At 48.3% G+C, this 13,662-nt stretch overlaps 4 protein-coding genes and 1 non-coding gene across 5 annotated transcripts; 4 read left to right on the forward strand and 1 right to left on the reverse strand.

Moving 5' to 3' along the window:
• The first annotated feature begins 1,055 nt into the window (after positions 1-1,055).
• On the forward strand, positions 1,056-4,079 carry LOC131135682 (rho guanine nucleotide exchange factor TIAM2-like). The gene is made up of 12 exons (XM_058081923.1): positions 1,056-1,292; positions 1,420-1,596; positions 1,664-1,732; positions 1,804-1,929; positions 1,992-2,100; positions 2,159-2,338; positions 2,397-2,500; positions 2,563-2,656; positions 2,725-2,780; positions 2,851-2,941; positions 3,024-3,108; positions 3,178-4,079. The coding sequence occupies exons 1-12, from the start codon at positions 1,197-1,199 to the stop codon at positions 3,542-3,544; spliced, it is 1,554 nt and encodes a 517-aa protein (XP_057937906.1). The 5' UTR covers positions 1,056-1,196; the 3' UTR covers positions 3,545-4,079.
• A 990-nt stretch (positions 4,080-5,069) lies between these two features.
• Positions 5,070-6,889, forward strand: LOC131136117 (claudin-20-like). Its single transcript, XM_058082689.1, has 2 exons — positions 5,070-5,317; positions 5,509-6,889. Exon 2 carries the CDS (start codon positions 5,571-5,573, stop codon positions 6,363-6,365), a length of 795 nt encoding a protein of 264 aa, XP_057938672.1. The 5' UTR covers positions 5,070-5,317; positions 5,509-5,570; the 3' UTR covers positions 6,366-6,889.
• Positions 6,890-8,836: 1,947 nt separating this feature from the next.
• Positions 8,837-11,005, reverse strand: tmem242 (transmembrane protein 242). The gene is made up of 4 exons (XM_058082813.1): positions 10,413-11,005; positions 10,095-10,195; positions 9,060-9,197; positions 8,837-8,986 (listed from the first exon to the last, which is right to left on the reverse strand). Exons 1-4 carry the CDS (start codon positions 10,483-10,485, stop codon positions 8,876-8,878), a joined length of 423 nt encoding a protein of 140 aa, XP_057938796.1. The 5' UTR covers positions 10,486-11,005; the 3' UTR covers positions 8,837-8,875.
• On the forward strand, positions 10,971-13,645 carry LOC131135891 (ribonucleoside-diphosphate reductase subunit M2-like). Its single transcript, XM_058082337.1, has 10 exons — positions 10,971-11,339; positions 11,417-11,485; positions 11,779-11,922; positions 12,008-12,124; positions 12,207-12,340; positions 12,402-12,496; positions 12,582-12,715; positions 12,793-12,897; positions 12,967-13,080; positions 13,321-13,645. Exons 1-10 carry the CDS (start codon positions 11,250-11,252, stop codon positions 13,471-13,473), a joined length of 1,155 nt encoding a protein of 384 aa, XP_057938320.1. The 5' UTR covers positions 10,971-11,249; the 3' UTR covers positions 13,474-13,645.
• LOC131101810 (small nucleolar RNA SNORD94) lies at positions 13,119-13,256 on the forward strand. The gene has a single exon (XR_009119313.1). It is a non-coding gene; the product is annotated as a small nucleolar RNA SNORD94 (small nucleolar RNA).
• Positions 13,646-13,662: the final 17 nt, after the last annotated feature.

Genomic DNA, 13,662 nt, shown 5'->3' on the forward strand with positions numbered 1-13,662 from the left:
TGTTGTTAATTTTAACATTCCTCCTGGTCCAGGTGAGGCCCACTGTAAATGTTGTTTGTTTTACCATTTCTCCAGGTCGAGCACCTATCATAATCATCACCTCCATTATAACATCACAGTGCTTGCCCGATGGTTAGCTCAGCTGGTAGCACCACAGATTCATGGTACAGGGGATCGGGGTTCAATACCCGGTGAGGCTCACTGTAGTTGTAGCTTGTTTTACCATTCCTCCAGGTCCATCACCTATCATAATCATCACCTCCGTTATAACATCAATTAGATTGTGAGCTGGTTAGCTCAACTGGTAGCACTGAAGATTCATGGTGCAGGGGATCTTGGTTCAATGCCATTTGATGCAGAGTATGGGTGTCGGTGTTTTAACATTTCACCAGGTCAAGCACCTATCGTGGTCATGCCCTCCGTTATAACATCATTGTGGTTGTGAGCTGGTTAACTCAACTGATAGCACCACAGATTAATGGTGCAAGGGTTCTTGGTTCAAATCCCGGCCAGGATTGCTAACCACTTGCTGTTTCTCCTGGACTTAGAGAAACAGCAAAATCATCATCAACTACACTTGACCTGACCGGGTATTGAACCATGATCCTCTGCACCATGAATCTGGGGTGCTACCAGTTGAGCTAGTCATCTGACAAACACCCGTGATGTTATAACGGAGGTGAGGACTGCGATACATGCGCGACCTGGAGAAATACAAAACTGCACATGCATTCAGCGTGTACTGAACCTTGAGACCCTGCACCCTGAATGTTCTGCTGGCCTGTCACACACACACACACACACACAAGTTAGGTTTGGAAAGAAATGGACAGGAAGCACTATTCATTTCATTCCAGATAAACACTGACGGCTACTTCCTGTTGGTGCTGAGACGACGACAAGCCAGCCAATGAGAAAGGTAAGTCTCGCTAGTTTGGTACCAGCGCCACCAAGTGTCTCTCATCTTGAGAAGTGTGTGTGTGTGTGTGTGTGTGTGTATAGGTGTACCCACAATACTCAGCGGCAGGTCATGTGACCTGTGAGCAGAAGGCTAATCTTCTTGCATCAGGGGAGGGATTAATGGCGTCCGCAGAGAAAGACTGACCACTCTTACATGGTACCTCTTCTTTAGGTCCTTACGACCTCTGACTTCCAGTGGGCGGCCACACCTTTACCACCCCCCACCCCGCCCCCACATGGGTGCAGTGTGCTGGGTGCTGCCGCTGGAGGAGGATGCGGAATGGGAGGAGACACTCGATGAGGGGAGGAGCTGTCTGAGCTGCCGGCTGATGGTAAGCATGGAATAAGAACTAAAAAAGGGGGCGTGGCATGCCGATGATGGTAAGCATGGAATAAGAGCTAAAAAAGGGGGCGTGGCATGGCGATGATGACGAGGTTCCAAACATGTGTCCTCCTCAGACGCCACCTTCGCTCCTCCACGCATTCCCACGAGGCCAAGCGGAAACCTCCCCGCCCAGGAAGTCCGACGCCAAGGAGGCTGACCTGCAGCCCAAAAGCCACTCCCACCTGAGTGTGTGTCAGCGCATGCGAAGAGTTCTTGAGGAACTGGTGGACACGGAGAAGTCCTACGTGAAGGTCTGGTAGGAAGCGTGGTCATGATGGTCCTGCTGATTCTAATAGCCTGGTCCTGCCGGTCCAACAGGATCTGGTCTGCTTGTTTGAGGTCTACCTGACCCCCCTGCAGAATGAGACCTTCCTCGGCAAGGATGAGGTCTGCTCCTCCTCTTCCTCACATACTGTAGGTCATGTCGCAGCAGATCAGAACCTCAGTGTCTCCACCAGATGGCAGCGCTGTTGGGCATCCTTGCTGAGATGTTGGATTTCCAGAGAGTTTTTCTCCAAACCCTGGAGGACAAGATCACCTCGAGTCCAGACTTTAGTCAGCTGGACTCACCTGAGCAGGTCAAGGTGAGGATCTTTATCATCCGCATCTCAAGAGGGAAATGTGGACCTCGACTCTGTGCTTCCAGAAAGTTCTCCTCTCGCTGGGAGCGTCGTTTCTGCACTACGCCGAGCACTTTAAGCTCTACAGCAGCTTCTGTGCTAACCACATCCAAGTCCAGCAGGTTCTGGAGAAAGGTGAGCCTGTGAAAATAAGAAGGAAGACACGTGTGAAGCCATGATCTCCTTTGTGCAGCCCAGACAGACAGAACCTTCAGACAGTTCCTGGACACCAGAAACCCCAGCAGGCAGCACTCCTCTTCTCTGGACTCCTTCCTCATCAAACCCGTCCAAAGAGTTCTCAAGTACCCCCTTCTTCTGCGAGAACTCATCAGCCTGACCCGGCCCGACAGCGCAGAGCACATCCGGCTCACAGGTGAGGCACCGCAACACGGTCGGCGGTGATGATGCAACGTCTGCTGGTGTCCACACAGAGGCGCTGCAGGCCATGGAGGAGGTGGCGTGCCACATGAACGAGGTGAAGAAGATCCACGAGGACTTTGGACATGTCTTCCAACAGCTGGCCTGTGACAGTCAGGTCAGAAGATGTCTTCATCGTGCCGCGTCTCCGTGCTAGTGATGATGATGTCATACGTTCAGGTGTCCATGGGGGACTTCCTGCTCCACTCTTCAGCAGCGTGGCTCAACCCCCCGTCAGGTCTTCTGAAGAAGGAACCAGAAGTCACGCTCTTTGGTACGAAGTACATCAGCACCAGCATCTCCAACACGAAAGCCTGCTGATGCGTGTGCTTCTGCCTGCAGTGTTCAAGCGGGCCGTCATCGTGGTCTCCAGGGACAAGAAGAAGAAGAAGAAAATGGTGAGAGAATGTCTTTGTTGTTGTCTTTTTTTTTCTTCATTCTTGTGTTCACGTCTTCTCTCAACGCCAGGCCGCGTCGCGCTCGCTTCTTCCAGATGCCTACAAGTTCCGTTGCGTCATCCCCGTTTCTGCGCTCCTGGTCCAACCCTTTGATGTCACAGGTCCGTGGTTCCAGAGCGGCCAATCAGAGAAGAGGGTGGGCCTGAAAGAACACTTTGACTGCAAGTGTGTGTGCGTGCGCAGGTTGGGAGACATCGTGTACGTGGGAGTTGGTCCACTGCAGGTGTGAGGAGGGCGTGGCCTGTGAGGTGTTCCGACTGAACAGCAGGTTCTTCTGCCTCCTCTGGTCTCAACGTCTGGAGTGATGAGGCCGTCAGTGATGCTGCTTGTCTTGCAGAGCTTTGGAGAGCAAGATGAAGGTGCTGAGAGTCCTCCAAAACCTCCTCGCAGACCCAGCACCAACCCACATGCTGAGGAGGGACCAACCGCGGCACTCCTCCCAGGAGACAAGTCCAGGTGACGAAGCGACCTCTGGTGGCCTGCCGGACTCTCAGATGACCAGTGACCTGGAGACTCGGGTGCAGAAGCTGACCTTCAACGGAGACACAATGGGGGCCGGCGGCTGTGATCAGAGGAGGTCCAGGTCTGAGGTCTTGGACCTGGAGAAAGACTTGAGCGTCCAGAGCGTGACGTCCATGACCAACGAGGACTTTTTCTATCAGGTGCTGCTGGATCCTCCGTTTACCGATGCTAACGTCACATGATCTTTGCTTCCATGACACAGCCCTGTGATTGGCTGAGACGTTTGACATCAAATACAGGAAGCACCCAATTACGTCATAACAGCAAAATACTAGAATATCAAATATTTGTGATGACATCATGATTTTCCTAAAACGTCTTGTGGAACAACAGAAGGGTTTGTGTATTTATTTCAGTTGTCATGGTAACCACCAGCTTTCCTCTAAGTAAAGCCTGTCTTTCTTTTCCTAAATGAAATAGTTATATTTCATAGATGCATTTCAATGTTCAAATAGAAGAAAAAAACATATAAAAATGTACATGTACCATCTAGACTGCAGTATTCGTATGTACTGGACTCGAACTGTGTGTGTGGAGCAGGAATGTGCTGAACTGCACAACACACACGCTCACATTGTGTGTGTGTGTGTGTGTGTGTGTAGGAAGAGCAGCACATCTGCTGGTGAGTCGTCTTGTTTGTGATTGTGCTTCACTTTGCATGTAAAGGATATTTTTTACGTTTTAATGTTGGTTTATTGGAATTAGACTTTATTGCAATGTTTGCTCCAATGGTCGCGTCTGAGCATGAAGACATGACATACGGTGTGTGTGTGTGTGTGTGTGTGTGTGTGTGTGTATTTGGGGGTGCTAATGGTGCCTGGGGGGAGATGATTTGTTCCAGATGGATAAACAATTACGGCAGTGATAGTGGGGTTAAAGGTCATCTGAGGATGATGAAGCTAATCTCCATCATGGAGACATCAAGGCTGGCTTTGTCCTTTCAAAGGACAAAAGGGAAAAAGCCTTCAGATGTTCCAAAATCATCTTGTGTGAGAGTGAAGACGTCTGGTTTAAAATGTAAATAAGATGGGTTAAGGTCATCATGCATACAAAGTCATTTCATATGCATATATTATACACACAAAAACACTAAATTTCATTTTTTTAACCAACTTTAAAAAAAAAATAATTACAATTAAATCATTATTTACAAATTAAAAAAATAAAAATAAATATAGATATATAATATGTTAAAATTAACAAATCAACTTAAAGAACTATTGATATTAAGTTATATTACATTAAAAACACATTTAAAATGTATAATTTGCATATTTCCTGTGTCCAGACTTTACACACGTATTAGTATTTACCAAATATAATAATAAACACGCGTCGGTGGCGTGACCTTTGACATAAAGACGTTTGATGACTTTGCGGCATCTCCTTCGTCGACGGGCCTCGGCGGCGTCTCAATAGCTCCGCCTCCACCAGCGGGGCGGAGTATACGCGGCGTGTACGATGACATCACTGCGGTGAGTAAGCGCTGACAAACAGCGGGCTCCTAAACGATGACGGCGGTGCGTAACGTTGCGGTCGGACAGTTTTGGAGGCTGGGGGTGGGGGGGGGGGGGGGGCATGGAGGGCTGCGGTGATAAGGCGGTAATGGTGTGGTGATAACGTGGTAATAACGGGTTGGGGGGGGCGCAGCCAGCCACTGCAGGGTCCTGTCACCAGCAAGCGGGGGGGGGCGGGCCTGGACGTTATCAGCATGTTGCAGAGGGTCACATGACCGCTGACTTTGATTGCTGCTGCAGCCACACGGAGAGCGCCGCCGTTATCAGCAAACCGCACACTTTTTTAACGCACAAATCATCTTGTCAGGCCCCTCGAGTCTGAATGGACCATTTCTACCAAAAACTCTTCCAGTGTCCCGACCCGAGGGGCCAGAGCCAGGACCGGGACCGGGCCAAGCGAGTGGCGACCCGTGAAGAGTAGCGCCGAGCGACCTTCAGGTGAGAGAGGAAGTGTTTTTAAGCGTTTGTGTGGTTGCTGGGGTGACGACTCGGCTACGTTGCTTTCAAGTTTGTAAGGAAACCACAGCGATGCTGCGGATCTAAACAGCCAAGATGGAGCACAACGCCACCCCGCCCCCCCGGGAGGCTCAGCTGTGCGCCCGTCACGCTCTCTTATGTTCCCCTTCCAGCCACTGAGGAATCAACTGCTGCCGGGACCGGTCCGGATCGGGAGGCGGGTCCGAGGCTGACGATGCTGTCCGCCGCCGTGCAGATCCTGGCGTTCGCCCTGGCCGTGCTGGGCATGGTGGGCGCCACGGTGGCCACGCTGCTGCCCAACTGGCAGGTGAGCATCAAGGTGTGGTCCAGCATGGTGGCCCCCATGTGGCACACACGGGGGCTGTGGATGGACTGCGTATGGTACGGTGCCGGCGTCTTCAGCTGCACCATGAAGACCACCCTCCTGTCCCTGCCCCCCTACCTGCAGACCACCAGGGCTGCTATGATCCTGTCCTGCATGGTGGCAGCCTTCGGACTGTGCCTGGCCTCTCTGGGGCTCAAGTGCACCCGCTGGGGGGGCGGCCAAAGGGCCAAGGGGCACACAGCCGTCGCTGCGGGGGGCTGCTTCATCCTGGCCAGCGCACTCTGCCTCGGCCCCGCTTCCTGGTTCACCTCAGAGGTTGTTGCTGCCTTCCAGAGCACCGACTTGCCGGACGGCAGCAAATACCAGCCAGGGGGGGCGCTCTGCGTCACCTTCATCTCTGCCGGCTTCCTCCTGGCGGGAGGAGTTATCTTCTGCTTGTCCTGTCCGAGTCAAGGATCCGCCCAGCTGGACTACCCGTCCCCCGTGGACCCAGACAGATTTATGCTGGCCCAAAAGGAGCGACGACATCCAGCGACGCCCGGTAAGAGTCCCAAAACAGCTGGACCAGGCATGAAGGTGGATGCAGGGAAACCTCCGGAAGCACAGAAGACGACCTACGTCTCCCTCTCAAAAATGCCCCCCAAGGACCTGAAGGACAGTTACACCCTGCAGGAGTACGTCTGACCCGCAAGGAGATTCATTTCGTTTATCACGAAGACAAAAGACAAATGTCCCTGTCTTCGGTCCCGTCCTGACAGGACAATAATTCCTAAAACATCCGAATCCCACAGCCTGCATGGCCACTCCGTCTTTTCCTCGCTGCCCAGGAGGACCCCAGCGAGGCAGCGCAGCGTGGAGGACGCTAATGATGCTCTTTGCTTTCCATTATCTTCCGACACGCCTCCGTGCACACACGCACACACACGCACACACACACGTCATTGAATGTTCCACAGCATATCTGAGTGGGCGGGGTCTTATGAGCGGAGCTGCCAACCACCGTTGTTACGCAGGAAGCGACAAAAACTATTTTTCTGTTCAGATATTTCACGTGAATGTTAAGACAAACATGAAAGAAGCAAATTGTTGATGCCATATTTCATTTAAAATGAAATGGATACTGTATTAAAAGGTACTGTATTGATACTGAATTGTACTTCATACTTAATGTCCTCATACAATAACAAAGACCTTCTTAAAACACTCAACAGTGGTGTCATTGTTCAATAGCAGGAGGATCAATAAATGATGACTTACCTGTTTGATGATAAAGACTGTCCTCCTGATAGGTGCTACCCCCTGCAGGTGAGACACATCAATCACACGACGACCCCAAACATTTAATGTCTCATAATATTTTTACTTTATGCATTTTAATGATTAGCTACATCTTCCATCATGTAGTTTGGCGCCTCACACAGGCTGATTACTTCACTGGAGTAAAGAGCTAACGCTGTTTCCGCTTCCTATTATGCCCTGGCCCGGTTTGGCCGCCATTATAGAAGGCAGAATCTAGAAATACAGTATTGCATTGAAAGCATGCCCTCGGTCATTAATTGCTCAAACAGACAGGTAAAATAGGTATAAAATATAATATTCAGGCATAGATGAGGCATACTAATAATAAACGACATATACATTCTATTAGTATGCAATATGAAATTACAATATATGCTATAAAATACAGCATAAGTATCACTTGTGCATTGGACAATACAACACAAGACTACAACAAATCTGTGTCTGGAGCCCTCTAGCGGTAAAAGTAAATAGTTGCACGAACACAATGGATGCGTGACCAGCGCGTGATCAGGAGATTAATAAACTTAATGAAAGAACACGTTACGAAAACATACCTGAAACTAAGTTACTGGGAGTAATATAAACTAAGAAGGCAATTAGCACACATTGGTGGAAATCTACAATGGAACAGTTTTGTACTGGACAATAAACTTACATGTTCGTCATGAAAGCGAATGAAGTAGCATGTGTCCATCACTCATAACAAGCCCAGGCTACATAGAACATTACAGGAGCTACAGGAAATGGCATCGGGAACAATGTTGCCAAAATAAGAGCACAGGAAACTACACAATAAAACTTGAGCAGACTTGGCCAGAATAAATGACTTTCCGGCAATTATTATTCCACCGTTTTTGACGGCTAACTAGTCCCACAGTTTTCAACCCATTGTAACCATTAATACAAAAGTAAACGTCCGGCTCATTTGAGAAAGTCGAGACATCTAAAAAAATTCGAAAAATGCCCAGATTTTGCACAAATCTGCATTTCCCTGGACATGTTTCCAATTGACAATGAATGGGGAGTTTCGTAAATTACATTAATCGCTCTAAACCACGACGTCACATGACACCAGCCGACATCCAAATCCCATAGTGATATACACCAGCGGTAAAATACAAGAAAAGTCAAGTAAGCCTTGGCCAACCTGAACTCCATTACGGACACTTGTTTTTCTTCACTTGTTATTGTTGCTTTTATTTCACAATGAATTGAAAACAATATAATAACCTAATAAACTAAATAATCTAATTGTAAATAACATACTTGATGGCTTTGCACAAGGTCTTCACCAGCAAATAAGCTAGCTCCTCTTTGGCTGTGGGGCAAACAGGCGGCTTCTTTGCACGAGGTATTCACCAGCAAATAAGCTAGCTCCTCATTGGCTGTGGGGCAAACAGGCGGCTTCTTTGCACAAGGGTCTTCACCAGCAAATAAGCTGGCTCCTCATTGGCTGTGGGGCAAACATGCCTTTAAAATCCGACAGCTGGCAGCTTATATTCAAACAATAGTGACAGGCAGGAGTATGATGTTGTGTATATACCTTGACACCCTCTCAGTGAGGGCCGACTGCAAGGTTAACCCCCCCGAGCAACAGCACAATGTGCCATGGTGCCCAATTTGCCTGCTGGATGTGTCGGCCATCTTTTCACGTGCATCACCCCTTCTTGTCAGTTTATTTAAAGAACCCTAATATATTTACAGAGTTCTAAAGAATTCATGAAACAACACAAAACATATCTGTTCATGTGGATTGATTGTACATGATGCAGCTAACAGCTAGCATGCTTCATTCAACACGTGCCCAACATCCCCACTGTCCAGGGGTCTATGAATGAATCAGATGTCCTCAAACTGGGACGCGTTACAACACGCTCACTTTAGCTCCTCTGTCATTTTGACTTGAATAGCAAGTCAAAGTCCTGCAGGTCAGACCCTGACGCAGTGTCTGACTTTGGGATAGGTGGGAAGAAGGATGCCATCTTCTGTCTGAACTCAGAAAGCTGAAAGACAAAACATTTCAACACTGATTTTCCTCCCTTGTGGAGTGTTCCATTTGAAAGTAGGACCACATACGCTGTGGACAGTCAGAAGTTTCCACACGGTAAAGCTGAGCAGGCCCACGCCGCACCAGGCGTACATGGATCCTCGGCCCAGAGCTCGCAGTGCCAGCGCTGCGCCGCTCTCAGGAAGTGCTGCCGTCGCCGTGACACCCTGTCGTAAAAACACACACAGAATTAAAAATGACTTGAGTATTCTTTTTGTGTGAGTTTTTTTTTGTGAAAGCAGCTGTGTCACCGTGGTAACTGAGGCTAAACTGCCAATGTTTCACTGTTGAACTCATCCGGAGATGGCATCACCATTTATTGAGGGCATATGGAGCCCCCGATGGGACATAGTGAAAAAAACGAGTATTCCCATCTATAAGCGAGATAGATTTTCACATAAGGGAATATGTTAGATATGCTCACTTTTGCGACAGGAATTTAATCCAATATGACACAATAATTAGGACAATGTTAGCAGACGTATATGTCACAGCAGTTGTTGCATCTGTACTCAGCTTGTTAGTCTTCTTGAATTACAATATTTGCTGATGGAATAAGTACCCTGAGGCATCAATATAAATAAATATAAAAAATATTTTTTTATAAGGGGAAAAAATACTTTTCTTTGAAAGAGGTTGTCACAAAACATGTCAAAGATAAATGAATAAGTGTTACTTTGTCAAAGTTGTGTAATGTTGAGCGGTGATAAATGAAAAGTCTAGGTGGGTATTCTTAATAATGGGTGCTAACTTGCACTTTCACATGCTGCATGCTGGCATTTTCGTAGGATACAAAGTCAAGCTTGTTCACAAGACATTTCCGTGGTTCACTTTTCAAAGTAAAAGCCTCTTCACAGCACACATTTTAAACATGAATTGCATACCAAAGTCCTAAAAGCCCATTTTATGTACAATAATACTTTTGACTTTCTCTAAGTGCAGGAATCAAACGTCACACTGTAACGGAAGTAGAGGGCCGCAGCAGGAAGTGGGCAGCCATCATAGCTGCAGTTAGCAATGACAAACGTTCACCTTTTTGGAAGCTGTAACAAATGCGTGTTTACCTTGTTGAACCAGTCTGGGTTTTTCTTTTTTGCCAGAGCCAAAGTGGAGCCGAAGCCCGCTATGAGTCCCAAAGACGCCACCGTGCCGAGAAAGGCCGCTCCTGCACAAGAGAGACACGAACAATCCTTTTTAATCACGTGTTTAATTTTTTAACAGGTCGGACTTAATTTTTGTTAATACTGCGTATGTGTCATTGATATGTTATGTTTGGATGACTACTGCGACATTGTCCTGACCTCACACACAAATGGCGTGGACAACGGGCGAAAGCGTCTCAGCGTGATTTTATTTTAACAAAATAACTTGCAAAGCCTCACCTTTAATCAGCTGCGCTTTGTCGTTGTCTTCATTTTGAGACACTTTAACGATGTTTTCATCCGCTGGTAACATGTCGTGTTGTTCCGTCGGTGTCACATGACCGGACAGAAACAAGACGCGGAACTGAAAAACGGCATTTAGTTTTTATCACGACCGTAATTTCACGCACGCCAATATTTACTTTTTCGTGTAGAATATGTGCAACTCTGACCGATAATTTACAATGAAGACATTTGACTGTTGCAATGATGTCCCTGCTTGCTTACGTCGTCATCGGTCGAAGATCGTCGATAACATTTTTCGCTGCCGAGTCTTTAAGGCATCGAGTACAATGTAGCAAAATACACATTACTGTTTATTTATGTTATCCGAACATATTCGCTTGTACTGATGCTCGTATTGTAAATACGGGATCTATGTAGCAGCCGATCCTTGATCCCAAATAGTGTTGTTTTTATTTTACGAATAATTTGGTCTAACCAAAGGATAGCATTGGCTCATTGTTACACCAAATTATTTGACGGTTAACGTTATGTGTGAAACTTGCTGCCGATCAAGTTTCATTGCTTGTTTTATAAGAGATAAAGCACAAAACTCGCCGAGTCACGTGAAGGCCATGAAACGTCTGATTGGTGGATCTGCGGCGTCACTCTTAAAGAGCCAGCACACGCTGCGTTCCTATTGGCCCACCGCGTTCCGGCGCCAACTTTCCAATAAAAAGACGAGCGGCCAAAAGAAGTCACTTCACTCTGTACTGTTTGTGTGTCTCTGTCTAGAGCGTCTGCTTTTAATTTTTGTCTTTTGTTTTTAACTCCTTCACGCTTTTATTTGTCAAAATGCAGTCAGCTCGCTCGCCTCTTTCCGTCTACAACGAAAACAAGTTAAGCGGTGACGTAGGCAACATGTCGCTGGATACAGAAAACACGGTGAGGCAAACGACAAACATTTACAAGAGTCGTTTAAGCGTTCATTGTTTGTCTTATAAAAGTCTCTTGTCTCTCAGCCTCCAAGCCTTTCCACCGCTCGCATCTTGGCGTCGAAAACCGCGCGAAAAATCTTCTCCGACACACCGGTAAGTAAGCTCAAAGCTGGTTTCAAGTTTTGATAAAGTTTCAAATGTTTGAATGCTTTATTGGCGCAAAAAACTACCTGTGGCGCCAACGCGTGAAACCGCGCAACAGCTGTTCTATTGTGTGTTGGCGCGCACAGCTGCTTGAAGCTAGAGCCTTTGTTAGCATAACGCTAGCTAACATGCTTACTTGACATGGCCTCCCTTTCCATATTAATACATTGGAACTTAGACACTTGAGGTCAGTGAGATGAAGATGGTGGTGGCATTATGGTGTTTGTCTTGCTGTCCTTCAGAGCAAAGGCGTTAAGAGCGGTGGTGATGAGGTGGAGCCTCTACTCAAGGACAATCCCCGCCGTTTTGTCATCTTCCCCATCCAGTACCAGGACATCTGGCGCATGTACAAGAAGGCCGAGGCATCTTTCTGGACCGCAGAAGAGGTAAAGATGGACGCCTGCCGTGCTTGTGTGTGTGATACATAGATACTCTATGTATGTGTTGCATGACGGGATGTCCTTTGTGCAGGTGGACCTGTCCAAGGACCTGCAGCACTGGGAGACTCTGAAGGAAGACGAGAAGTTCTTCATCTCTCACGTGTTGGCCTTCTTTGCCGCCAGCGATGGCATCGTCAATGAGAACTTGGTGAGTCCCATCATGTGTACGCCAGGTGTGCAGCTTTTCCACTGCGTGGCGAGCGTCCCTCTGATGTGTGCATATCCACCAGGTGGAGCGCTTCACGCAGGAAGTGCAGGTGACGGAGGCACGTTGTTTCTACGGTTTCCAGATCGCCATGGAGAACATCCACTCTGAGATGTACAGTCTTCTCATCGACACCTACATCAAAGACCCCAAAGAAAGGTGGGATCCTTGCATCGCTGCACGTTCCACAGCATGGTCTGAACGCGTTTGATCCCCACAGAGAGTACCTCTTCAATGCCATCGAGACCATGCCGTGTGTCAAGAAGAAGGCTGACTGGGCGCTCAACTGGATCGGCAACAAGAACGCCACCTACGGTGAGTGGGTGCCGTGTGGGCGCCGCGTGGCTGCCACCCTCATCTTGTCCATGACCCATCCCTCACCGCTGTGTCCCGCTCCCAGGTGAGCGCGTGGTGGCCTTTGCTGCTGTGGAGGGCATCTTCTTTTCCGGTTCCTTCGCCGCCATCTTCTGGTTGAAGAAACGCGGCCTGATGCCCGGCCTGACCTTCTCCAATGAGCTCATCAGCAGAGACGAGGTGAGGCGTCGATCCTGCCCCCCCCCCAAGTCACCCTAGAGCGCTGACGGCACACGCTGACTGATGGTGTGTTTCAGGGTCTCCACTGCGACTTTGCTTGTCTGATGTTCAAGCACCTGATCAACAAGCCTTCCGTCCACACCGTCACCGCCATCATCAAAAACGCTGTGAAGATCGAACAGGTGAGTGCGTCCACCGCCTCGTTGCCCGGCCTTGTCGCCGCCCATCTGACGCCCGCTCTTTGTGTTCAGGAGTTCCTGACTCAGGCGCTGCCCGTCAAGCTCATCGGGATGAACTGCGATCTGATGAAGCGTTACATTGAGTTTGTCGCTGACAGGCTGATGATGGAGCTCGGCTTCGACAAGGTGACCTTTGCTGACACACGGTGGGGGCGGAGCGTGGCTGCGTGATGATGAGAGGCGCAGGGGTACGGACCTCAGCCGCTCATGGGGGCTGAGTGTCACCGCCCACGCTCCACCAGAGGACACGTGGTCCACTGGAGGACGAGCGGCGACACGAAACAGACGCCTGTCTGAACGCTCGCCCAGGCATCGCCCCCTACTTTTTGATGTTCTTCATCATACTCACCGACTGTTTATGTCTAGATGTACCGTGTGGAGAACCCCTTTGACTTCATGGAGAACATCTCTCTGGAAGGAAAGACCAACTTCTTCGAGAAGCGTGTGGGCGAGTACCAGAGGATGGGCGTCATGGCCACCACCAATGACAACACCTTCACGCTGGATGCCGACTTCTGACCACACCCATTCCTCAGCAGCTGCTGGATTGTGTCTTTTATTGTAAATAGGTTTTCTAATAAAATATATTTCTTATGTTTTTGTGACATGATTAAATAGATTTTATGTAAATTAACTTTAGATATTCTTTCTGTAAACATTTTTGTTTACATTAAATCTATCATTACCTCAATGTTTCTTTGTTATTCA

This window comes from Doryrhamphus excisus, chromosome 1 (genome assembly GCF_030265055.1).
Source record: "Doryrhamphus excisus isolate RoL2022-K1 chromosome 1, RoL_Dexc_1.0, whole genome shotgun sequence".
Taxonomy (NCBI): domain Eukaryota; kingdom Metazoa; phylum Chordata; class Actinopteri; order Syngnathiformes; family Syngnathidae; genus Doryrhamphus; species Doryrhamphus excisus.